This window comes from Ananas comosus, linkage group 2 (assembly GCF_001540865.1).
Source record: "Ananas comosus cultivar F153 linkage group 2, ASM154086v1, whole genome shotgun sequence".
Lineage (NCBI taxonomy): Eukaryota > Viridiplantae > Streptophyta > Magnoliopsida > Poales > Bromeliaceae > Ananas > Ananas comosus.
The window spans coordinates 2,990,485-3,015,881 of NC_033622.1; the positions used below are offsets into that span (position 1 = coordinate 2,990,485).

At 36.6% G+C, this 25,397-nt stretch overlaps 2 protein-coding genes across 6 annotated transcripts; one reads left to right on the top strand and one right to left on the bottom strand.

Annotated features, from left to right (window-relative positions):
* Window positions 7,834–9,342, top strand: LOC109706678. Of its 2 annotated transcripts, none has more exons than XM_020227629.1 (5): window positions 7,834–8,023; window positions 8,158–8,213; window positions 8,307–8,379; window positions 8,805–8,872; window positions 8,995–9,342. In XM_020227629.1, exons 1-5 carry the CDS (start codon window positions 7,960–7,962, stop codon window positions 9,202–9,204), a joined length of 471 nt encoding a protein of 156 aa, XP_020083218.1. In that variant the 5' UTR covers window positions 7,834–7,959; the 3' UTR covers window positions 9,205–9,342. The 2 variants fall into 2 exon arrangements, with proteins under 2 accessions (XP_020083218.1, XP_020083219.1); XM_020227630.1 differs by having other exon boundaries at window positions 7,836–8,023; window positions 8,829–8,872.
* On the bottom strand, window positions 17,412–24,676 carry LOC109706807 (protein CHLORORESPIRATORY REDUCTION 6, chloroplastic). Of its 4 annotated transcripts, none has more exons than XR_002215321.1 (5): window positions 24,367–24,676; window positions 20,484–20,615; window positions 20,190–20,398; window positions 19,513–20,019; window positions 17,412–18,174 (listed from the first exon to the last, which is right to left on the bottom strand). XR_002215321.1 is itself a non-coding variant. In XM_020227805.1 (4 exons), exons 1-4 carry the CDS (start codon window positions 24,590–24,592, stop codon window positions 19,813–19,815), a joined length of 774 nt encoding a protein of 257 aa, XP_020083394.1. In that variant the 5' UTR covers window positions 24,593–24,676; the 3' UTR covers window positions 19,409–19,812. The 4 variants fall into 4 exon arrangements, 1 of the variants encoding a protein (XP_020083394.1); XR_002215320.1 differs by having other exon boundaries at window positions 17,412–18,216; XR_002215319.1 differs by having other exon boundaries at window positions 17,412–18,228.

Genomic DNA, 25,397 nt, shown 5'->3' on the forward strand with positions numbered 1-25,397 from the left:
GTAAAATTTTGCTCTTTTATTTGTCTATTGGGTTATTTTTATGGGCCAACAACATTAGCCCAATTTAACTAACTCAGATATTCACTCAGCTATAATAATTAAAATATATATTATATTATATATTAAATATATATATATATATATATATATATATATAATATAATATATTATATATATATATATATATATATATATATAAGCGTGTTTGGTTCGAAGTCGGAGTCGTAATCAAATCGAATAAAAAAAGCTGGAATCGGAATCGAATGACTCATAACCTAATTCTTTGGTTAATCACCTGAATCGGAATCGGAATAAATATTCCATTGTCGATGTTTGTTCAAATGTATATAAAAACATAATCAAATTAATATACTAACATTATCTTTATAATATATTAATTTAAATCAAATTAAATATTAAATATTAAAAATTTACATCAAAATTTTGAAATAATGTCAAAATTTTAAATCTATTTTTTTTATGTATATTTTTCTAAGTATACATTAATAGCAAGCGTAAGCGCAACGGGGCATATGTGTTATTCGTTAATTAGATGGGCTACCGGGTTTGGGCATTAGGGTGTAGAGACAGAAAAAGAAAGAGGAGAAAACATATTGAAAAGTTAGAGCTCACAACACATTGTGACAAGAAAACAGAAAAGAAAGGCAATATTATAAATTTAGTAAAATTGGCTGCATTCTTATTTGCTTATTGGGTTTACTTTTTATGCGCCGAAACAACATTAGCCCAATTTTAATAAACTCAGATATCACTAGGCTTATAATTAAATATGATACTAATATATATAGTATTTATATATATATATATACTATAATATATAATATATATATATACTATAAATATATAATGATATATATTATGGCGAGGTGCTGTTGGTCGGAAGTCGGAGAGCCGGCAGGGTCGAGTAAATCGAAACGGGAATAAAATAGCTGGATCGGATATCGGAACTGACTAAAGGCCTATTCTTGGTTAGGAATCACACTGATCGGAATGGAAATAATCTTCCATATGTCGGAATGTATTGGAATACATGGATCACGTGTGAGAAGTTATTCAAGAGTATTTTGGTTAATGTCATTACTAAGTTCATCAGCTGGTGAATCTCTTGATAAATCAATCTTGTTGAAGACCATTTAGGATTATAGATCTCTCAATATCAAGAAAATGAAAATTCCAATATCTTTTGAATGTCTGAAGTGTTTGTGGTTGAATCATGTTAGTCTTGTGATTTCTTCTGGGATATTTGATATAGTTAGCATAGGGCAATAAGTTTTAGTAATCTGTGCAATGAATGCAAGCCGGTTTGGGTATTTTTATACGTGGGAGGATTTTATATTAATTCTATATTATTTAAATTCAATTTGCAAACAAGTTCATTAGAAAATTATCATACTCCTTGAAATAGTTCCGTGGGTTTCAGCAGATTTCCCCGTATCAAATGTGCGAACTATATGGCGGAATGAATAGAGAACTAAATGGTGATAAAAAACGATCTTATATTTTTTGTTAATCATTTTGACTTACTATTATATATTTTACTATATTTTTTTGTCCTTATTAAGGATTAGGATAATATGTTGTTTAGATTCTGAAGTTACAGCTTTGTCAGTGTAACGGGTGAGTGTATAGCGATGTGTATACTGTTAATACGAAGCTTTATTTACTTTACATTTATGTAGTCTTTAGTTATACGTGCTGTTGGGTCCTTGAAATTGAATAACAAGATCTCATGATGCAATTTTAGAAGCGCGAAGGTTAGCAAGACTATTTGGGTCGACATATTTTGCAAAAATCATAAAACCTAAATTCTGGAACCAGATGATTTCTTTTATTTGTTGATTTATCGAAATTCAACTTAAAATTGGTTCTTATTAATTTTGGAAAATGTTAATTTGAAGTTGATAATTAATCTTAAGGTTTGATAAAATAAAATTTTTGAAAGTGTCATTTGATGTCACCTACTTATTGCGACTTCATTTTATATATCGCTATTGCTGTCTCAGGTTAGATATTGAGTGGTATATTTGGCCGCAACTGTTTTCTGGTTCTTTCTTTATGGAAATATTATCTTGGCTGCCATTATTAGACTTTGCAGCTATAGGTTTGCTTTCCATTGATGGAGAACTTTTATAAAACGCAGCAGTATTGTTATGATTTGAATTTTAAAGTGAGTTGGTTTATCACAATGGAGAGTACTTGTATGAAGTTAGATTTGTTCTACTTTTATTGGTGCTGCTTGTTAATGGGTCGTTGAGTGGGACTAGTTCGTCTGGTATGCGTTGATGGTTGTCTTTCGTTAGTTGGCAGTGTCTGCTGTTTTTTAATCTACTATTTGTCTGAAGGAAGTTCCTGATGGCAATATCTTGCATCTTTTGGAGGACATCTCTGGTCTTCACTTTAATGATTTGTAATTAGTTCTAGAAGCAACTCAATCTTTGAGTCTTTTTTAATGTTAAGTGTTTGTAGTTTTGATGTATTTTCGGGTCCTATTTCGTGGTGCTTCTAGATAGGAGATTCAATTTTGGTAACTTAGAATAATTGTGATCTGAGAAGAACACTGTGAAACGAGTTCTGAGAGGTTACAGTTCGGCAGTAAGTTATGATGTTAATTATTATATGTAGACTTTTTATGTAGTTTTTGGGTGTGTAAGTATTGGTCTAGTCTTCCAATTATTGGTGTTTTATCCTCCATTCTTTATATACTTTGATTATTTCTTATGGCAAAATTGTTGAGTGCCTTGCTTGTGTAGTTCGATCTGGATTTCACTTCTTTAGGGTGTTGAGTATGGATATATACAACTAAATAGGATTTATTCTTGTGACGTGGTAGTTGATCTCGGAGTTATTAAATTGGTGATATCATCAATCGTGTATCTTGGTTTTGGATTTGTAATGTCATTGTATTTTCCGTTTTGGGTGGTTCGATCCTTTGAGTTCATCTAAAGGAATAGAAGTTCGTTACGTGTTATGGTGCTGGGTAGTGCAGGGGTGGAGAAGATGTATGCAATTTTGTAAACAAAGTATTGGATCGGTTTATTTTCTGTAATTTTTATATTCAATATCGTAACTTATTAAGACCGAGATTTATTATGTTATTGTGCGAAGTCAGGTAGGCGCGAATTCTACAATTTGGACCTCCATAGATCTGCTTATATAATAGGTAAATGTTTTTCATTATGGAATAGTGGTATACGATATTTTATGGCATTATTGTTTGAGATAATAAGTAAGACTGCAGAGTGTGAGGTCTTTGAGTTCTGTGCTGTGCGGCTCGTGATTAGAGTGAGCGCATTCCATTCACTTCTTTTTGGTATCTCGGGATAATCGTGATGGGAGAAACAGGATTCTTTTTACTAGTGATACGTGCTACAGACATACTTATCTATATGTTGTATTACTTCATTTATTACGCATTGCGCTTCGTATGTCTCGACCTATTGATCGATTTAAAAACAGGATAATTTGGATACCAAACAGCCATAGTGTAGACTACTATGCTGAAGGATCTGCGAAGACGATAATTACTAGAGGGTATTGGAATGATTCGTTAATTGATTTGTAGAACTGATAATTAGATGTATTATAGACTTTGTAGAATAAGATAAGATGGTTGGGATGCGGGGGCGGATGTAGATGGGTGGATCAGAGGGAAGTGATTGGCGAAGATAGGTAGAGAGATTTGAAGTTTTTGAATTTTGTACCCGTATTAGACTAAAAACTTCTGAAATGGTTTGCGAAGACGATGATTGCGGCCTCTTCTAGGACTTAAAATATATCTTATGAATGAGTGGTCCTACAAGATTATAATAATATTATTCCAAAGATAAGAAACGATTAAGGGCGAGCTTGATCTGAAGAATTCAAAAATCGGAGGCACCATTTTCGATTGACTCGGGCTATACTTTCGCATAGCATAGCATAGTAGTTCTCTATAAGTTTATTATATATAATATATTATTATATATTATACTCCTTATATTACTCGGTTTCAGTGCTCGTCAGCAGATTATGGCTGCTGTGCTCTCAAGGAGCACGGAATTGGCCTCCTTGTCTAAGGTCTACTGTGTTGTGCACAAAATTGATATTTCTTAGTTACCGTTTATATTACGGGAGTGTGTTGGTAGCAGATTGAAACGGAATCGGCTCACGTTGACTTATCTAGCATATTTGAAGATTTCTAGAAAATTGATCAGTATAATTTTTTTCACTTTCCTTTATTTCTTTTTTCAAGCGCAGGATACCCAGGTAATTTTTGCCGGATTGTTTATATATGTTGAACATATTGCGTGGGTGTATAGTTCTGAAATGTTATTTCTCTCATATCCCTAAATTTTGGTGTGTTACTATGGTTAATATCTTCAACGCTCTTCTCGCTTCTCACGGCTCCCTGGGCGATTGTTAGAAGTATTCAAATTAGATGAAATTTGAGCAAATTACTTAATATCATATCTACAAAAGAGTCAATATTTTTTTGATCGAAAATTTAGTGCTATATCACTAGTTTTTGTATAGGATTTTTAGTTGTTCAGCGTTAAAAATTATTGATCTTTGATCCTTGTCGATTCTGTAGGTAAATGATACTCCAAATATCTATCTTCCTGAGACAGACTTTATTAAATACTGGACACCATTTCGTTAAGCGTGTTTTAACTGATACCTATGAAACTTTTTTTTTTTTCGGTTGTCGCTCGTTAATTCGCCCTCCCTCGCGTTATTAAATTTTTTTCAGAGCTTTTTCTTTATCCATTACTTCTTAATTGAATTGGAGCCCTTTGTTTTGTTCAAGCTCGGCTCATTTAATTTCGAGTCGAGCTCGAGCGAGCCAAATATCGAGTCGAACGCGAGTCGAACGTGAGCCGGCTCGCTCATTTGCCAGGCCTAGATAAGAGGCTACGGATATCTAGAATTTTATTCCAATTGAAATTTATACGGAAGAAATTTAATTGATCTACGTGAATATAATTTTAATTACAAAAATAAAAATAAAAATTCGGGCAATTCAGATTCGGGTATGATCCTGATCGGAATTGGACTCGAACTCGAAATCCGAACCTGAAAGACTCGAACTAGTTTTATATTATATAATGGGGTCCATTGCTCGTTTAGTCAAACTACGATGCACCAGATGCAAATAAAGTTTTTAAAGTTTATGACTTTTAGTTTGTAGGGAATGTTTAGACTTTGTAAATCATATTTGATAATTAGATTTTAGTTTGAATATCTTTATGAATCAGTTATGATAGTGGTGCATGAACGAAGTAGTGCAAGAGGTGTGCATAGACTAATTTTATTTTCCTCTTTTTTTTTTTTTTCTCTCTCTCTTTGATGGATAATACAATGGTAAGACTGATAATTGTTAAAATCGAAACGACGAAAAATAAATTCAAAAAAAAAAAAACTTAATGTAGAAAAAGAAAAGAAAAAAAAAAGCACACTGAAATTTATGTGGTTCGACCAACAGACTATGTCTATGGGCGAAGACAGAACAAATATTTTATTAATATCGAAAGACGGAGTACAAAGAAGATCTCTGAAAAAATCAAAACTTTAATTAGGTCCGAAACTTCGAAATCCGCATATGTACAAACGACTCCCAAGTATCTCGGCTTAATTAGTACTACGGCTCCTCGTTACTGTAGCGAGCACCCAAAATAATGAGGCTCGGCAACAGCAATTGGATCTTGGTTTAACTCTTTCTAATCTGCATGGTTTAATTAGAAACGCCGCGTCATTAATTTGGCCGTAACATATATATATATATATATATATATATATATATATATATATATATATATATATATATATATATACACTAATTCCATTGTACATATAATATCCAAAATACAACCCCGGTCCAGAGTGTACAACGAAAATATAACTGTATGTACATGGTAACAACCCAAACTGACCAAGTCTGCTTACTTTGTCGTGGGTTTACCGAGAGCACAGGATGGTTTTGATGCGATATGGGTGATAGTGGACAGACTGACCAAGTCTGCTCACTTCCTACCAGTGCAGACCACATGGTCCAGAGAGCGGCTCGCTCAGTTGTACTTGGATGAGATTGTTAGATTNTGAAATTTTGATAGAAAATTCTTTATACTTTATAAAACAAGATCAATATCTTTGATTTAAAATTTTAATGTCATATTATCACATTTTGTAAGATTTTTATTTTCAGCCGTTGATTTTAAGCCCCTTCGTTCACTAGGCAAATGATATCGTAAAATCATAAAATTTATTTTCTAGATACTTCAAATACTCTAGATCAAGTTTAACGGAGCCGATCGACGATTCGAAAATCGCAACATCGAAAATGAGGTGGAAGCACGGAAGGCTCCGTGCTTCCGATAGCATAATAGCCTCACTCTATATATATATATATATATATATATATATATATATATATATATAAAAGTCTAATTTTAATTCAATTAAAATTAGACTCCTATATATGATCCATATAGACCAAATTAACTTTAAATTATATTTTTTTCTAATTAAAATAGAATTTATTCTTAATTTAGATAACTACAAATCTAAATCAAGTTTAATAATTATAATAAGGATGTCAATGGGTTGGATTCAGAGTGGATTTTCAAAAACCTGAACATGAGCCCGACTCTAAATCCGAAATCCGAATCCGAATCTAACGAATTTTAAAAATTCATATCCAAACCCGAACCCGACCAAAAATTCGAAGCCCAAACCCGAACCCGAACCCGAACCCAAAAATTCGAGCCCGAAACAATTATTTCTCTTTTCAATATTTCAAAATATATTACATTAAATCTAATTTTTTAAAATATAAATTCAAATATAATATCCAAATTTTTATATACATATTATATATAATGTAAAATAAATTTGGATTTGGGTCCGGTTCGGGTTCGGTTCGGATACAATCAAAATCCATATTCGAATCCATATCTGTTGGGTTTTTGTTTTTGATATTCATATTCAAAACTATATCCGTTTAGCATCAAATAAGTTCGCTCTGTTCAGATTTAGGTTCGAATAAAATTTTAGTTATCCGTACACACTGGCATCCCTATTTCATCTGGACTGGATTTTGGTTTAAAGATATTAATCATTACTAAAAACTAAGTGTGGTGCATGAGTCGTGCGGATACACCTGGTGCAGGTAACTAATAGTTTCTCATATACCTATATAGTTAATGTGCACACAAAGTCAACAACTAATTACCTTACATACATGTTACACATTATATGAGCTTAAACTTGTATATATAAGAACTATGAGCTACATAAAATTCACTTAAACTTTTTGTCAATGTTATGTTCATTAATTTTAATATGCCACCAACAATACTCCTAAATGTTCTAAAAAATTTCCTTGCGTCTAAAGAGGAATACAAAGAAAAAAGAAAAAGGAAAACCACAGTTCCAGTTGACCAAAAGCACTCAATCTATCACCAAGTTTTTTTTTTAAAAAAAAAAAAAAAACAAGTAGGGACCATGTTAACTAGTCTTAGATATAGGGCTTAATTAGCATAACTATTTAAGTAGTGTTCCATAACAAACTTGGGCCTCTCTAGCAATGACATTTTGGTAAATCAGGGAACAATAAGCTGGACAAACCCCAAATTTTAAGGGAACATCCTTCCTTAAAGAGTGACATTTTATAGGATCAAAGTTAATTAGAAAATAATTAGTAGGACAAACCCCTATAGATTTTTTTTAAAAATTTTTTTTAATTTTTTTTCTTTTATTTGTTGGGGAAGATCTTAATTGGCTTTTGGACATAGACAGAGGTCCTGTGTGCCTATATAAATTAGTGGAGTCAGAAGCTTTCTCTAGCTAGTTTCTCTCCCTCTCTCTCTCTCTCTCTCTCTCTCTCTCTCTCTCTAAGGTGTTCTTCTTTCATAGCTTGTTACCACCTTTTTTTTACTTTCTAATCATTTAGGAGCTAAAAAAATGAGGCATGCCATGTCATTTTTCTCTCTAACCTTGCTCCTGCTTCAAGTCACAAGAGTTCATGGTAATCTCATCTCAGAGTCTTTTCTTTTTTGAGTTCTCTGTTGAAATCATATATTCATGGTGTGTTCTTTTCCAATCTTAATTTATATCTAAAAACAAACTTAAATATTTGGTCTCTTTCACTCCCTTTTTCAGGTATTAGATTACTAAAGCAAGAAGAGCACATGGTCACAGTTCACAACAAAATTCATGTGAGTGATCTTAATTTGTGGCTCTATATTCAAACCTCTCTCACAGTTGTTAATTTCATCACTTATATATAAATACTTGGATACTTTTCTCAGGAGGAGAGTTTGAAGGGAGGAGGAAGTGCCTTTGGAGAAGAGGATTCTTGCAGGAATGATGGGCATTGTTCAGGTACAATGAAGGAGAGAAGCTCTCTTAGGGAAGTTGTTAAAGAAGCACATCATAGAGTACCAGAGTTTCATGAGGATTATTATGGGCCTAGGAATCACAAGCCTAAGCACCATTGAGAGAAATCATACTCAAATTAAATAGCACTCTTTTAATTAATCTTTGTTGTACCTTTTTGGTTTCATACCTTAACTTCTTTGTACCACTGTTTCTGAGGAAGAAGCAATCCTCTCTCTCTCTCTCTCCCCCTTCCCCACCCCCACCCCTCTTGTGTGGAGCCAAACAATTTTGTGATCAACTAAAATTTCCAACAGTGTCACTTTCATAACAACTCACTCACTCTCTCTCTCTCTCTCTCTCAATGAGATGATTAATACATCACAACTTAATTATGAGAGTTAATGCTGTGTGTTTCTGTTACTAAGCAGTTATCCTTTCAACTGTTGATACAGGAAGGAGTAGGAAACTCATTACACAGACAATGACCACATCAAAGGTGGGAGTTCTAATAATCAACAAACAAGAAAAACAAACCATATGTTTCCTTTCATTTCACAGTTATACTACTCTACATTATCTTTGTTTCTCATGGTTTAGTTAATTCATGGGATTGTACAGAGTGAGAGGAGCAGCAACAAGGCGGTGACAGTCGACTACACCCCGCGAAGCGGCCACGACTCGAAGGAAATCGCAGACCCAAACCGAGAGGACCTGCATTCTGCCACGCCGGCCTCGCAGCCGTCAGCGACATCGTCCTACCCCGACATTCTAGACATTGCTGGAATGGACTATTCTCCTGCAAAAAGAAAGCCTCCTATCCACAACTGAAACTACCAGCTAATAAGTGAAACAAGAGATTTGAGAAATTTTCTGTATATTATTCATCTAAATCCATTCTCTTATATAGAGAGAGGAAAAGCTTTACATGGAAGTACAGGATTATATCCTGTTATACAAAGAAATAAATAATACTATCCTAATAAGAAAGTAATATACATAGTAATATATATATTATATATGGTAACATATATAATATATATATGGTATGTAATATATAAGGTAACACCCCTCCGCAAACTCAAGGTGGGTTAAACACCGAGAGTTTGGATAAAAGAAAATGATGACGTTGTGTGGTATGAGACTTTGTGAAGAAGTCGGCAAGCTGAAGACGAGAAGATATAAACGGTAAGGCCAGTGTGCCATTAAGAAAATGATGCCGAACGAAGTGACAATCAATTTCAATATGTTTAGTGCGTTCATGAAATACCGGATTATTAGCAATCTTGATGGCACTTTGATTGTCACAATACAGAGGTGTCGGAGTAGAGCAAGTAATGCCAATATCACCAAGAAGACGACGAAGCCAAACAATCTCAGATGCTGTAGCAGACATAGCACGATACTCAGCTTCGGCACTAGATTTGGAGACAATATTCTGTTTCTTAGCTCGCCAGGAAATAAGCGAATCACCAAGAAAGATGCAATAACCCGTGGTGGATCGACGATCAGTATGGTCCCCAGCCCAATCAGCGTCAGAATAAGCTCGAAGTGCAAGTTCCGAGGTAGAAGAAAAGAAAAGACTCTGGTTAATAGTGCCACGAAGATAGCGGAGAATGCGAAGAACAGCAGCATAGTGAACAGAAGTTGGTTCCTGAACAAATTGGCTTACTATGTGGACAGCATAAGCAATATCTGGACGAGAGATAGTGAGATAAATAAGAGCTCCAACTAACTCCCGATAGCGCGTGGGATTTGAAAGTGGCTCACCCATGGTAGGAGTCAGTTTTTGATGAAGTTGCATAGGAGTATTGACTGTGTCATTGTCAGTAATACCAGCACGAGAGATGAGATCCGCTGTGTACTTCCGTTGAGATAGCAAATAGCCTTTAGAACCGTAGGCTACTTCAATACCTAGAAAATAACGGAGAAGCCCGAGATCCTTCATTTCAAATTGACGTTGAAAGAAAGCTTTGATAAAATGTATAAAATCGGGATCATCACCAGTGATAATCATATCATCAACATAGAGAAGTAAAACAGTAGTACCACGAGCAGAAGAGTGAATGAATAATGCATGATCATTTTCACTCTGACGAAAACCAGCAGAGATAACGGCAGTCGAGAACTTCTCAAACCAAGCACGAGGAGCTTGTTTAAGACCATACAACGCCTTGCGAAGTAAGCAGACATGACCAGGCGGATGATTAAGACCAGGAGGTGGCTCCATGTAAACTTCTTCGTGAAGATCACCATGTAAAAAAGCATTCTTAACATCAAGTTGATATAACGGCCAACCACGAGAGGCAGCAACAGCAATAAGAACGCGAACAGAGGTCATTTTGGCAACCGGAGCAAATGTCTCCTCGTAATCGATGCCATACTCTTGAGTAAAGCCGCGAGCAACCAAGCGAGCCTTATATCGATCAATAGAACCATCAGACTTCGTCTTAACTTTGTAGATCCATTTGCAACTGATTGGAACCTTTCCTGGAGGAAGAGGAACAAGCGTCCAGGTACCGGTGTTGTGAAGAGCCTTAAGTTCGTCAGACATAGCATCTTGCCACTCAGGAATGGTAGCAGCTTGGCGGTATGTTCGTGGTTCCTGGTGAGTATGGATGGTAGCAAGAAAAGAATGGAAATGGGGAGAAAGAGAATGTGAGGTAACACAACCAAAGAACCTTTTGGGCTGGCGCTCTCGAAGGGGATAGCGACGCACGGATGTCGGAGGATCGTCGGTTGGAGCTTCGACAGAAGGACCATCATGAGAGGCATGAACTTCACTTTCATCTGCAGGAGAGGTATTAGGAGAGATAGAGTCCTCAGGAAAAGAGGAATGCTCTGGAAAAGAATCATGCAAAAAGGAAAGATCGATAGGGGCAGATGAAGAAGATGCAGTGGCTGGTGTGGGTTGGGCATAATAGAGAAGATGCTCAAAGAAAATCACATCACGAGAAATCCGAAGACGTCTCGTGTTAGGATCATAGCAACGATACCCTTTATGCTCAAGACTATACCCTAGAAAGATACAAATAGCAGATTTAGGAGACAGTTTATTTCGTTCGTGAGGAGGTAGCAAAACAAGGCAAGTGCAACCGAAGACTCGTAGATGATCATATGAAGGAGGCTTGGCAAACAACCGCTCACTAGGAGAGACACCTGAAAGGACACTGGAAGGCATAATGTTGATTAAGTAAACAGCTGTATTGACAGCATCAGCCCAAAATTGTGAAGGAACAGAACTATCAAAAAGAAGAGACCGAGCAGTATCCATGATATGACGATGCTTTCTTTCAGCAACCCCATTTTGTTGATGAGCATATGGGCAAGAAAGCTGAGGTAAGGTGCCTTGACTTGCAAGAATTTGTCTGAATTCAGAAGAGATATATTCACCACCAGAGTCTGAACGAAAAATTTTAATATTTGTGCCAAATTGATTTTGAATCATAACTGTAAAATTTTTATATATTTGCAATAGTTCAGACCGGTTGTTCATAAAATATATCCAGGTAAAACGAGAATAGTCATCCACAAAGATCACATAGTATCGATTACCAATACGTGTAGAAATAGGAGCAGGACCCCAAACATCAGAATGAATTAAATCAAAAGCAGCATGAGAGACAGAGTTACTAGCAGGAAAAGGTTGAGTAGTATGTTTAGCAAGTTTGCAACCCATACAACTAAGATTATTGGAAACAGAAAATTTGCCTAATACACCACGACGAACTAAAACATTAAGATGTTCGAAAGAAAGGTGACCTAAGCGACGATGCCATAAAGTAGAGCTAGAGATGGTTGAAGTAGTGGTGGCGTTAACAGAGTTATGGTTGGATGGTAGATGCAGATGATCCATGTAGTACAAGCCATCACGCCTATGGCCCTGTCCAATCAAAGTCCCTGTTCGACGATCCTGAACACGACAAGAAGATGAGTCAAATGTAACTGTACAATCATGATCAGTAATTTGGCTAACAGATAAAAGATTTAAAGAAAGTTTTGGTATGTGTAAAACAGAGGGCACATAAAATTTGGCAGAATTACCAATGGTAGGTGATAATGTACCATAATGAGTAACAGGAAGTGGTGTACCATCAGCAGTAAAAATATTGAGCGGAGAAGACAATAGGGAAGGTGAAGAAAGTAATGAATCATGTGGAGTCATATGAAAAGAAGCACCTGAGTCTAGAACCCAGGAATTCTTAGAATTACCTCCAAAGCTAGGTGTTGAAAGGGAACCAAAACCTGGTGGTGCTGATGATGTCTGAGGACTGGATTCTGGCTCTTTTGGAGTCGAGTTATTCAGATTGCTCTGTTGAAGTAGCTGCATTAGTTGAGGCCAGCTGAGTTGAGTAGAAGCAGTGTGATGTCCTACGTTGTTAGAAGAAGTATTGAAAGGATGCTCGATCTGCAAAGTAGAAGCAGCAGCAGGATAACCACGTGGAGAATGTCGTTGTTGATCAGCCCACTTCTTTTTCCTGCAATCTTGAATATGATGCCCCCAGAGTTGGCAATATTTGCATTGGATATTGCGTTTGTTCTTTCGAGGAACAAACGAATTAGTAGAACTCAAAGGCTCAGGAGGAACTTGATTGGGAGCAGCAAGTACAGTCGGTGTTGAAGGACTGGAGGAATGCAATACTCGAAGACGAGTTTCCTCTGCAATAAGCTCTGCAAGTGCAGCATCAATGGTGGGTAGCGGAGATCGATGAAGAAGTTGGCCTCGTAAGGCCTCGAACTCTGGCCGTAGACGCATAATAAATTGAAAAAGACGCTGTTGATCACGAATTTGCGTTTGTTTGGTAGCACAAGTGCAAGCCAAACAAGTCTGGCATAATGATTCGTCCATGATGGATAGTTGGCGCCACCGTGCTTGCATAAAGCTATAGAACTCCTGAATGGAGCGTTCACCTTGATGGGCCGATGTGATCTCTTGGAATTCAGCATATGATTGAGCATGGCTAGATTGCTCATATAGTTTTTGAAGATGAGCCCACATTTGCTGAGCTGTAGTGAAACTCACCAACTGCATTCTGATGTCAATTTCTACAGACGTGGATATAATTCCACGAGTACGTCTGTCAGCATTATTCCACTCTTTGAGTTTCTTCTCATCAGCAGGAGGGCTAGTGTCATTAATATGATCTGTTAAGTCTAGGGCATCAAGTAAAAGTTTTACAGACACCGACCACTCCCGGTAATTAGAACCAGATAATTTGACATCTAGTTGAGGAAATTGATTGGTAGAAGATGTCATAACTTAAATAAATAAAGAGAAGAGATAGAATGGACAAATCTGAAGAAGTGGCTTGCTAGAGACTCCTAGCAACTTGGTCAGACGTATGTCGAGATATGATGCGCAGCCACACAGACGTGATGATGACAATCGCAGCCCCAGTTAACCACTAGGATAGGATCGTGTCGTCCTCGGACGTGGTGCTGATCTGGACGAACAATTCGCCTTCTGAGGAGATGAGCAAAAGTCGTCGAAAGAGAATAAAACCCTAGAAGGGCTCTGATACCATGAAACAAGAGATTTGAGAAATTTTCTGTATATTATTCATCTAAATCCATTCTCTTATATAGAGAGAGGAAAAGCTTTACATGGAAGTACAGGATTATATCCTGTTATACAAAGAAATAAATAATACTATCCTAATAAGAAAGTAATATACATAGTAATATATATATTATATATGGTAACATATATAATATATATATGGTATGTAATATATAAGGTAACAATAAGCACAAAAGTTAGAAAATTAAAGACTAGCTTAGCTAGGGAGAAATAGAATATAGTAGAGAAGTTGGACAGCATAGCAGAAAATGCTGCAGGTTTCTTGGCCAAGGTCTCCTTTTTGTATGGACATACTACTATTAACATTTCATCATTAATTCTTCCCAAATTATAGAGTATAAACTTAATTACTCATTGAGTACTAATAATAATCCTCAAGTATAATAACAAGTTGAGTGGGTACCCACTCATTGTGATTAAATGCAATAGGTAGTGACACAGATAGAGAGAGATTTGTCTCATGTGTGAGGGAGTATACAAGCATATGGGCATCAACTATATAAGAATGAGAAGTGTAGCAGGTACCTAGCTCACATTATGGGGGAGGGGGGGGGTGTATATAAGAGGATTACATAGCTGCTGTAATGTTGTTTTCATTGATTGCCAGAGAGGTGGGGAGTCTCTCTCTCTCTCTCTCTTCTCTTTTTCTCTGTTGGGTTGTGTGGGCTTGCGATGTCGGCGAACGGCCAAGCATGTGCTCGGGGCGGCCCGGCCGCGGATGGCGAGGTGATTGCATGGGATGTTGGTGGTAGAGTATGCAGTGCTGCAGTGGTAGACCCAGCCATGTAGAATGAAGTAGAGAATGAATCCAGACACCTTGTTGCACTCTTGACATTGATGGCAGCTACAAAAGTTAAAATGCATAAGCAACTAAGCATCACACGTAGCAACACGAGACACAGGATACGGCATGACTCGAATACGACGACGACGACTTAACAACTTTATAAATTAGAATACATACAAGACACAGACACGGCTAATAAAATATAATATTATTAATATAATAATATAATTGTTTAGAGTAGGGCGACTGTGCTATTAAGAGCACAGTAGCCTGTGTGCTCCTAAATTTCTAACTATTCATTAAGTTTGATAGGTGGTTAGGATGAGAGAGAGATGAGAAATTGAGAAGAAATTGGATATCTCAATTTCTCTTCTCTTTAAATTTCTCCATAATTTCTTTTCTCTTTTATCCTATACGGCCATTAAAATTGATGGACGGTTAGAAACTTAAGAGCACAAATATATGCTGCTGTCCTCCTAATAGCACAATAGCTCTACTCAATTTTTTATATATAAATAGTTATTATTATTAAAATAATTTTTTAAATTTTCATACGAATGAAAATTTAATAAAATTATTATTGATAATTCATATATTTCTAAAAAATTCTCAGCCATACATAATTTATTCATAGTGCAAAAAATTGTATGCACTTAATAAAAACCTAAAATATTTATTATCTTATAATATATATATATATATATATATAAAATTGAGCTCCTATGCTTTTAAAAGTACCAAGTACCAAGTCATTGGTGCTTGTAAGTTTTTAGCCCTTGGATTAAGGGATGTGCAGTTAAGATGATGTGGGTCCCCTAGGGTTAAGTGGGTGGTTGGTTGAATAGTATAATCTAACGGGTGAAAATGATCAAAGGCGTAGATCTAACGGTAAAAAATTTACAAGTACTAAAATACTTAGTACTTTTACAAGCACCATAGCCAGACTCAATATATATATATATATAATATATATAATATATATATATATATATTATATATGTATATATAAAAAAATTAAATTTTAATAGGATACGCTATGGACCACGCTGAACGTGCATTCAAGGCATGTCCGTGTCGAACATGAGTCCGACACGAACACGCATGTATCTGATACAGATACGCAAGATTTAGAAAAGTGTCTGTGATATATAAATAAGCAAGCATATGATTTATGTGCAGGGCATTTATATAATAATATATATGATAGAGAGAGAGAGAGAGAGAGAGAGAGAAGAGAGAGAGAGAGAGAGAGAGAGAGAGAGAGAGAGAGAGAGAGAGAGAGAGAGAGAGAGAGAGAGAGAGAGTCTGTCTGGTGCGAGAGAGAGAGAGAGAGAGTCTGTCTGGTGCTATCGAGTTTTCCACCGTTAGATTTAACTTTTTAATTATTTTTACCCGTTAGATTATTCTATTAACCAATCACTCACTCAACCTTAGGGAGTCCACATTATCCTAACAATATATTTCAAAGGCTAAAAAACTAATAGCACCAATAGCTTGGTGCTATTAATAGTATTTCAGGTACTATGCTCCGAAAGGTAGGGCTGTGCCCTTCCACTTTATTTTCGGGATAGGAAGTGCATTTAAATAAACGATTAACACAATTTAATATAATTTGAAGTATTTGATGTATTAAGAAGTTAAATTTTGTAAATTTTCGACTTCATTCACTTATTTATAGTAATGCCTAAAAACTAACCGTTTTAATAGTTTATATAAGATAATCAATTTTTCAACAGTGCAAAAGAGCTATTCACTGAACTTTTTTTACTAAAGTAATTTTCACTATCGAAAGCAAGATTAACAATTCTGATCTTGAGCTGAAAAATCATATCTTGCGGTTGTTGAAAGATCGTTTCATTTTGACCATTCTCGACATTTCACCCACAGAAGATAATTTTTAAAAATTATGAACTTGGTTTAAATGACTTCAAAAAGTTCTATATCAGCGTCAATCATTGATTTGAACGTCATTATGTGCAGGAGTACAGGTAGATCAATCAGAGATTATTGTCAAAAAATTAATTTGGATTCATGAAAGATTCACTTCATTAACATACACAATGAAGTTCACTTTGGCGTTTTACTAACAAGAATTTAAATGTCCATTAGCACGAACCGTATATACCGTACTATATTGTACTAATCAAATAGCAGTATGATACAACCCTGTATCGATGACACAGCTCAAAAATTTTTTTCTTTAAATTAGTAAGTAATTTTCTCAATAAGTTTAAAAAATTTAATAAAAATTTATAATAAGCAACTAGAAAATTTTGTTAGTAAAGAAAGTAAATATTTAATATCATTATGTACCGGCACATACGTAATTTTTGTGACTAACACGTATTAGCATGATTTGCCACACACCATAATTAAAGTTAAAGAAGCCAGTTGACAACAAAAACTGCATGAGGTATACAAGACCTGGAGCTTAACACTTCACTAGTTAACTTATCCAAGAACATTTTCAGTGTAGTCATGGCATATCTCCTATACATCTTGATCTTGATAATTCTCATCCATATTATCATCTTAGCAAGCTCAAAATATTTCGAAGCAAAATTTTTACAAAGTTTGTTCTTGTATTTCGAATCTTGCTAGCATCATCATATTTCACAACCATATTACCAACATATGACAAGATGATAAACGCCACGTTAGAGAACTAGGTAGCACGAAATGATCTGAATTTGTTCCTTAAGTTATTTGAATGTTGTTGGCGCAAGAAAAATAGTGTCAGCTGATAGAGGTCTCGGTTTACATAATTAACCGATATGGGCAAATCAGAGAGCGACATTTGGTACGCCAAGAGCCGAGAAGCAAACACCCAAAGAGGAAAGAACTCCGGGCGGAAAGGGGTGTGAGAATGTGAGAGTAATTCCCGCGGCCAATAAAAATACGACTGTAGCGCTCCCCGTGATGCGAGCCATCTGGTAACCACGGGCTGACAAAAGTACTATAAAGAGTATAAAGACACCTGTAACAGTGGTCTTTCCGCGAATACAAGACCACTGCTTTTTAATCACCTTCAATTCCAACATTTCAGAATTTGCTAGGAGTAGAATAGTATGTAGCTTTTGCATTCTGGTTGTTTACAAGCTTTTTAGGAGTAGTTAATAGCTAGCAGTACCTCAATCGTTGTAACTCCCCCAGTTGGTAAAATATAAACGATTCGACTCTTTCAGCCGAGTCTATTCTCAAGTTCAGTTCTTTTTAGCATATTGAAGAAGAATCCGGTTGAATCGATCCCTCCTCAATCAAATCGCTTGATCGTAGAGCACTGGAGGGTCAATCTAAGAACTGATCCCCATTCCAAAGGCGCGCTTGACTTGGTCAACAACTTGATCTGATCAACATCTCCAGAAGTTCGGTTCGCAGTGAAACAGATGTCTCTATAAATTTCTTGCCATAAATCACCTTGGAGGAATATCATCTTCATAGAAAAGCTTTAATTCCACGTCAAGGTCCAAAGGCTCTATAGCAGAAGCTAATTTGGGAATAATCAAAATACTTTATTGTTTTACAGCTACCAAGTACATATACTCAAGTACTATCATCTTTTTTCAACAAAATGTTTTTATAACCAACATTGCCAATATTGTACATGCATGCAACTCTTTTCTCGTTTTGACACATGCAGTTTTACCAAGTACTCTTTCCTTTAGAAATTTTAGCAGCTAAGTGTATTACCGGTCACCAATTTCATTGTGGGAACGATCAGAGATCGATTTTGTATATTGCAAAAGATTTTACGAAGAGATTAAAGCCACATAATCTTTGACCTAAATTGAATGAGAAACTGATACCTTAGAAAAGGACTCCATCATCGCAGCTTAAACAGATTTTGCACCTAATAGAATTTAGGGAAAACCTCAAATACCTCCCTTGTGGTTTCATTTTTTCTCATTTTAGTACCCTGTGATTTAAAGTGTATCAAGTTAGTACCCTGTGGTTTTGCACTTTTTCACTTTAGTACCCTGTGGTTTAAAGTGTATCAAGTTAGTACCCTGTGGTTTCGCACTTTATCACTTTAGTATCTTATGGTTTAAAAATCACAGGGTACTAACTTGATACAAAAATAAAACCATATGGTACTAACTTGATACAAAAATAAAACCACAGAGTACTAACTTGATACACTTTAAACCACAGGGTACTAAAGTGATAAAGTGAGAAACCACAGGGTACTAACTTGATACACTTTAAACCACAGGGTACTAAAATAAAAAAGTGCGAAACCATGAGGGTGTTTTTGAAGTTTTCCCTAGAATTTATGCCTAGAATAAGAAGTCTTGAGCGAGTCAACCCTAGTCTCCTCTAGTTCTCTGAAACAACTATGCGATAAGCCATGCTCTGTGAAATAATGGAGCTAAAAATAGAAATCACTAATATTGTTAAAGGATTCTTATAAAAGCAGTCCTAGCTAAAAACCCCACGGTTCCAAAATTCACCAAGTCGAGAGATGAGGGCAGTGATGGATCTTAATGACCCACGGATGCCATCAACACCAGATCTACTTTATTTGTTTGAGATCCCAAAATCAAATACCTTTTTATTAGCTATCCAAAATAGAATTTATATTTGATCCAACTTTCAGGACAAACAAACTGATCTGTACACTCTAGATACACAGCTACTTACTGTGTCATGAAATTGCAAGAAAGAAATTACCGAGAAGAAGATAAACAACTAGTAAGAATGATGCCACAATTATCACTCGTTAAAGACGATAGTTAAGGGAAACTGGATTGCACACAACAACAGTACTTACATGTTAAGGAGAATGTACAAGTAACCTTGCTTGATAAGATTCCTCGACCTTCTGTGCACCCGTGCATCAAGGGTTGTTGTTCTGAAGAAGGTGTTGCTGTAGGGCACAGATTCTCCATAGGTGCTGTTGTAGGGTACAGATTCTCCATTTTCTATGATCTTTCATGTTTTTTTTGAATAAGAGTCAATAGCTTCATAAAGGACATTATAAAGAGAGCTGAACTCATAGAGAGAATCATGTTGACACATAGTTTCTTTTTCTTTTTTTTTCCTTTTTTTGTAGCTAAAGACATACAATGCTTCATGAAGAATGACGAGGATGCCGATCTATCAAGTCAAATAATTCATCTCCCAAACCAAATCCGAGCATCCTGGCCATGTCACATGTTTTCAACTTGGGTTTAGGATAGTTCTGTTGCTTCAGCCAAGAATACACACTAAAAGCTTTATTCATCACAAACAACTCAAGGGCCTCAGGATTGAAGACAACGCCGAGTCTCATGCTCATCTGCCAAATGATGAAGAAACCTAAATAATCAGTAGACTAAAAAAAAAATAGAAGAAAACATCATATTTTACAAGAATAAGTATTTTGAAAATTACTAAAAAATTCTTGATCATAACCAGAAAAACTACTGGGATTTTAGATAGCTTAGGAATCTGTATTACGATAATTACCTGATGAGGGACTAACATTGCTGCATATCTCGCGAGCTCTCCAGCTCTCCAATCAAGCAACACAGGGAACCATGGATAAGAAGCATCGAGTCTCACAAACCACAGCCTTATATCTGGGAACTCTGATAGTTCACGTGTATCGTAAGGATCCTCTCTCTCATAATTAATAGTGAAACCAACTGTTTGCTCCAAAAGCTTTCTTGATTGATCTGAATATTGCAGCAATTTATAGTGAGCGATTAAGCTCACGAACACCATAAAGTTAAACCACTCAGTTTCAGAACGTCAGCATACCTGCATTAAGGGAGTTGATTTCACCTAATGATTGGATTGGAGATAGGTCGAGCCGTCTTATGACATCAGTATTGAGTACAATTTCGAAGCGTCCTTCAGTTGGGGGTAGTGGAGGTGCAACTTGTTGGGCATCTGTCGAACAAAATATAAGAATTTCAGTCATCTGATCGGCGACTCTCTATGTTTATGCAAAATCCAAAAGTAAGATCATGATTGAATTTCAAGATCCAAATATAATATTATGTGAGGAATTGGTTTGCATGATGCTAAATTAGGCCCAAAAATCACAGAAGACTTGATGCTCTTCCACTTAAACTTACCTCCATACATGCAATTTGGGCATACGAAGTTTGAAGCCACCTCCATACATGCAATTTGGGCATGAGAATTTAGAGGTTTGGCAAGCTCTCTATGCGATATTGTGCACCATTTGAGATGATAGAGAATATTATCAGAAAAAGTGGCAAATGACAGTGAGTTTATAGCTGGTCTCAACTCCTTTAGTCCTTTTTGGAAGCATTATTTTGTTTGGGATACTTCAGTTGATTTCTACCTATAATTCCTTCCACTGACCCTCAGTTTACCTTCTGCAATACAGGCGTTCTAAAAACTCTGTTTATATGTCTTACCATCATTTTAAAAAGAGATTTTTAGCTAAACTGCTAAAGTATCAATTTCCCAACAATAGTATGACTAGATTAGGCATCTTTGGTGTAATGTACTGAAACTCGGTATAATGCACCGAACTTACGCCAAATTGGCAAAGGATTAAAGTCATGTTAAACATGATTAATAGGGTTTAGAGAAATTTAGGCTGAGTTTGAAATGGTTTCGAATCAATTCGGATTGACACAGAGTTTCGAAAGAAGTGGAAATCTGTTTCCAGACTTTCCGGACATTTGGAAAAGTATTTCAGGCGCCAGAAATCTTTTGGATTGCCCGGCCGAGCGCTCGATTCTAGCGGATGCTCTACCCGAGAGCAAAAGTTCATAGAGGATTAATTATTTGGGCATTTGAATCATCCTGCGGGAGTTCGAAACCTTCTGGGTTGCTCCTGCGAGCGGCCCGTTTCATTTTTGGACGCTCAACCCTAGAGGAGGGCTTGCTCGGCTCGTTAATTAATCGGGCACCCTGTTTGCCCTGCGAGTGTTCGAAAATATGGGGTGGTTGGATGGGCACCTGGATAAACTTCCGGATGCTGAACTCGAGGGCTTTGGGAGCTATAAGCTAGGGCTTTCAGGTGTCCAAAACCTAGTGCAGAGGCAGCGGTTGAATTAATTGCAAATACAAATAATTAGGGGTTTTAGTGTAGTTGTAGCACTCCTATAAACACCCCTTCACAGCAAACACGCCTCTCTCATCCTTGTTTTCCCTATCTCACTCTCTCTCTCTCCCTTCTCTCTTTCTAAAGAGAAAAGGAAACCCTAGGCCTCCATTGTTGGGATTTTGGAGCTCCATCTCTTAGCAAGGTTGGAGGGGGAGAAGAGCACTTAGAGGGAGCCCTTGGAGGGAGAAGACAAGCTTGTCAAGCTTCATTTCTCTTGTTGGGAAGAGTAGAGATGAGTTGGACGATTTTAGGGTTTAAATTTGGGTGTTTTTCTAAATAAAGATTTTGAAGGCTCTAACTTGGTTAGAACTTCCTCTTCAGGGTTTCTTGAAAGCTTCAAAAGCTCAAGGGATAGTTTCAAAAGAGTTTAAACAAGTCAAGGTGGAGAATATCACTGAAATTGGTATGATCTCTCCTTTGTCTAAAGTATTCCTATTTCAATGCATGTAGCCTAAACTTCCATATTCTCTTGAGCAAGAATAGGTTAGTCTTGATGGATTTGCATGAGACAAGTTTTGGGGGATTCATGAAAGGTTATGGGTATATGACTTAGTATATAGATGTTTTTCATCCTATCTTGTTATGCCATGTTATTTTGGTCGCATTCTTTATAAGCAAGTAAAACACTATTACAAGGACATATAGACTTAGTTGCCATAGTAGTGACACTAAACATAGGAGAAAACCTATGGTGATGAATATAGTGAAGTATAGGCAAATTATGAGAACTTGTTTGTAGGGGACATGTAAACATGTGAATGAGTTCATAGGTTAACCCTAGTAATAGTATTGACAGTGACCTAGGGTAGTAGGGTGTAAACTAAGAGATAAGCAAGTGATATCGCTTGTGGAAATTGCGACCCTACAAGCGACAACCTCCTGGAAGAGTTATCATGGGAGAAGCTCGGTTACCCTCAGCTCCCTTATACCTTAACTTGGGAAACTACGATTATTCTCGACCCTTAGTGTTTACCAATTTGGGAGAAGTTCAATCACCTTCAACTCTCCTTGAGGTGTTTACAAAGGAATTGAAACCGAACTAAATGAGTTAGCTATAGTTAAGGAAATGTCATGAGTAGATCTTTTCTCGAACATTAACATAGTGACATGTTACGTTGGCGTAATGGCATCTCGATAGAGGCATAGTAGTGGCATGTTTTCTGATGCTTCCTTGTATTGTAGTAGCAAGTTTATTTATTTATTATCATCCTACTTATACCTCCTTTAGTTTGAGTGAGTGTAGAGTGCCGCTTTCAGTGGTTGCACCCACTGGGCACTTATTTCAAGTTCTCACCGCATTATTGTTGATGCTTTTACAGAGCCATCCATCGTCGGTGATACGCGTGGCTGCAGCAAGGGTGTCGTGAGCTAGATAGATTGTTCATGAGTAGGTCTAGAGGAATATTATTTTGTATGAACTTGAAACTTGTAATTTGTGTAGGTATTGATGTAAACCAATGTTAAGGTTGGAGAGTGGAATGGTATTGTAAAAGAATTAAATTAGAAGTTAAATTAACTCTAATGTTTTCTTATATTTATTCTTATATGAAATGTACAGGTTGGTGTATGTTACTGCTTCATGCGAGCAGAGAAACTCTGCCTGTTTGGCGAGTCTATTGCACACGCCCAAGCAGGTTATGTGGGATGGGTCTCGGGGAGTAACACTTGGATTGCAATTATAAGAATATGATACACATTTTCTCTCACATTTCAAGTATTCATAGAGTAGAGAATTTGAAAGGAAAGAGAAGTGACATACTAGTCTACTGGTCAATACCATTCTAAATCGTGCTTTGGATTATTTTGCAGCCTATCCAAACTAAGATACAAAAGGAAACCATCAATATGACCATAAACCTGACATCTAAGTAGCTGATATGAAAACCATTTTCTCATTCTGCACTAACTCAAGGGAAGTTACTAATTATATAGCCGTTTTGGTCGCTTGTATTGCATATTATCTTGTAAAATTTAAAAGACAAAGAAGTCAATTTCTTTTATTCTAACGCATGAAAAAAGCAATAGAAATTGAAGATAGATTCACTCTATTCTTTCAATCCCAATGCTCGATACATAAGTACGTGCAAATGATGCGACTAAAATGGCTGTTCAACTAGTACATGCTTTTGCAAAAAAGTGCCTAAACTTTTAATTTTGACAATTAGACTCCTATAAACTTTATCAAGTGAAGTTACTAACTGAGCAGCAATATTATTGCATATTTTGCACATAATTTTGTATACCTTCAAAACATAAAAATATCTATTTTTTTCTCTTCTATTTATGATAATTAAGAATCTATGTTCAATTGTAAGTTTTTATAAGATTATATGCAATACAAGCGACAAAAACAGCAGTACAATAATAAGTAACTTCGCTTGAGGAGAGAGGCCAATTTTTGAAAAATTTGGAGGTTCTAATAGCCAAAATTAAAAGATGAGACACCTGTTTGTAAAAGTGCTAAAGTTGAGGGGGTCTCCGTAGAGTTTTCCCCATTTTGATCCCAAAATAATCCATTAATTAATTGTGAATGTAAGGGGCCAAAGAGGAGCTCACCATCGTCGACGCCTCCGGTGAGGGAGAGATCGAAGTTGCCGGAGGGGTTGAAGGCGACGGAGAGCGACACATCGCCCCTCTCGCGGCGGAGGGGATAAGCGGAGGAGGTGGGATCGATGAAGGAGAAGGAAGAGGAGACACACCTCCTCATCCTCCTCCGCGGCGTAAGAGGGAGAAGAGAATGGCCAATGGTAGCGGTGGCGGCGGTGGTGGCGGCGAGCGCCATTAATGGCCGCTGCGGAGCTTCTTCCTCGTTTGAACCACGAAGCGAGGGCGGAGCTCTCGCCTCCTCAAACCTAGCACAGTAGCACTATCCGGTTTTGCGTTCGAAATTCTTCGCTGGACCGGGTGCACCACGTCATGAGTTGCACCGATAAAACTCACATCAAGGAGGCGCTGGGATGTCCACCGGTTGGATTGGTTCAGTAACACAAACCCGACTCGCAACCCGATTATCAAATTCGAAATTCAAATTTAAACTCGAGTTTGACAGATTTTAAAAATTTATAGTTAAATTCGAATTCGGATCAAAACACGAAACAATTATTTCTTGCCATCAAATTTCAACATAGCATATTAAATCTAAAATTTTAGAAGACAATGTAACACCCCGAGGTAGCCGAGACAGGCTGAGCGATCAGAAAGGTGGAGGAAGAAGAGCGACCGGAGATAAGGAAACGAAGAGCAAATTCCAACATAATCTAGCAACAGTCAAGGCAAATAGAGTAAATAAACATCAACTTAATGGACCAGGCAATGGATAAGAGTGGAGTGGGCACCATGCGGAATGGATCCAACCGCAAGGAACCAAGGGTGTTGATAGGAGGCCCAACCTGTCACGCCTCAGATTACAAAGGAAGTTCGGATTATGTCAACTGACAGGCCGCATATACAAGTATACACCTTATATATACGAAGCGTCAGTAAAACCTATCCAACAAAATTATCTAAAATCTAACAACATTACGTATCAGAGGAAAATAAAAATTATATACTATAACAACACTGTAAATATATACGATCATCACCAC

Coding starts and splice junctions, on each gene's coding strand:
- LOC109706678 (XM_020227629.1), top strand. CDS start 7,960: ATGAGGCATGCCATGTCATTTTTCTCTCTAACCTTGCTCCTGCTTCAA. Junction 8,024..8,157: donor TCAAGTCACAAGAGTTCATG/GTAATCTCATCT, acceptor TCCCTTTTTCAG/GTATTAGATTACTAAAGCAA. Junction 8,214..8,306: donor CAGTTCACAACAAAATTCAT/GTGAGTGATCTT, acceptor TACTTTTCTCAG/GAGGAGAGTTTGAAGGGAGG.
- LOC109706807 (XM_020227805.1), bottom strand. CDS start 24,592: ATGGCGCTCGCCGCCACCACCGCCGCCACCGCTACCATTGGCCATTCT. Junction 20,616..24,366: donor CACCGGAGGCGTCGACGATG/GTGAGCTCCTCT, acceptor TTTGTTCGACAG/ATGCCCAACAAGTTGCACCT. Junction 20,020..20,189: donor CAATGTTAGTCCCTCATCAG/GTAATTATCGTA, acceptor ATCATTTGGCAG/ATGAGCATGAGACTCGGCGT.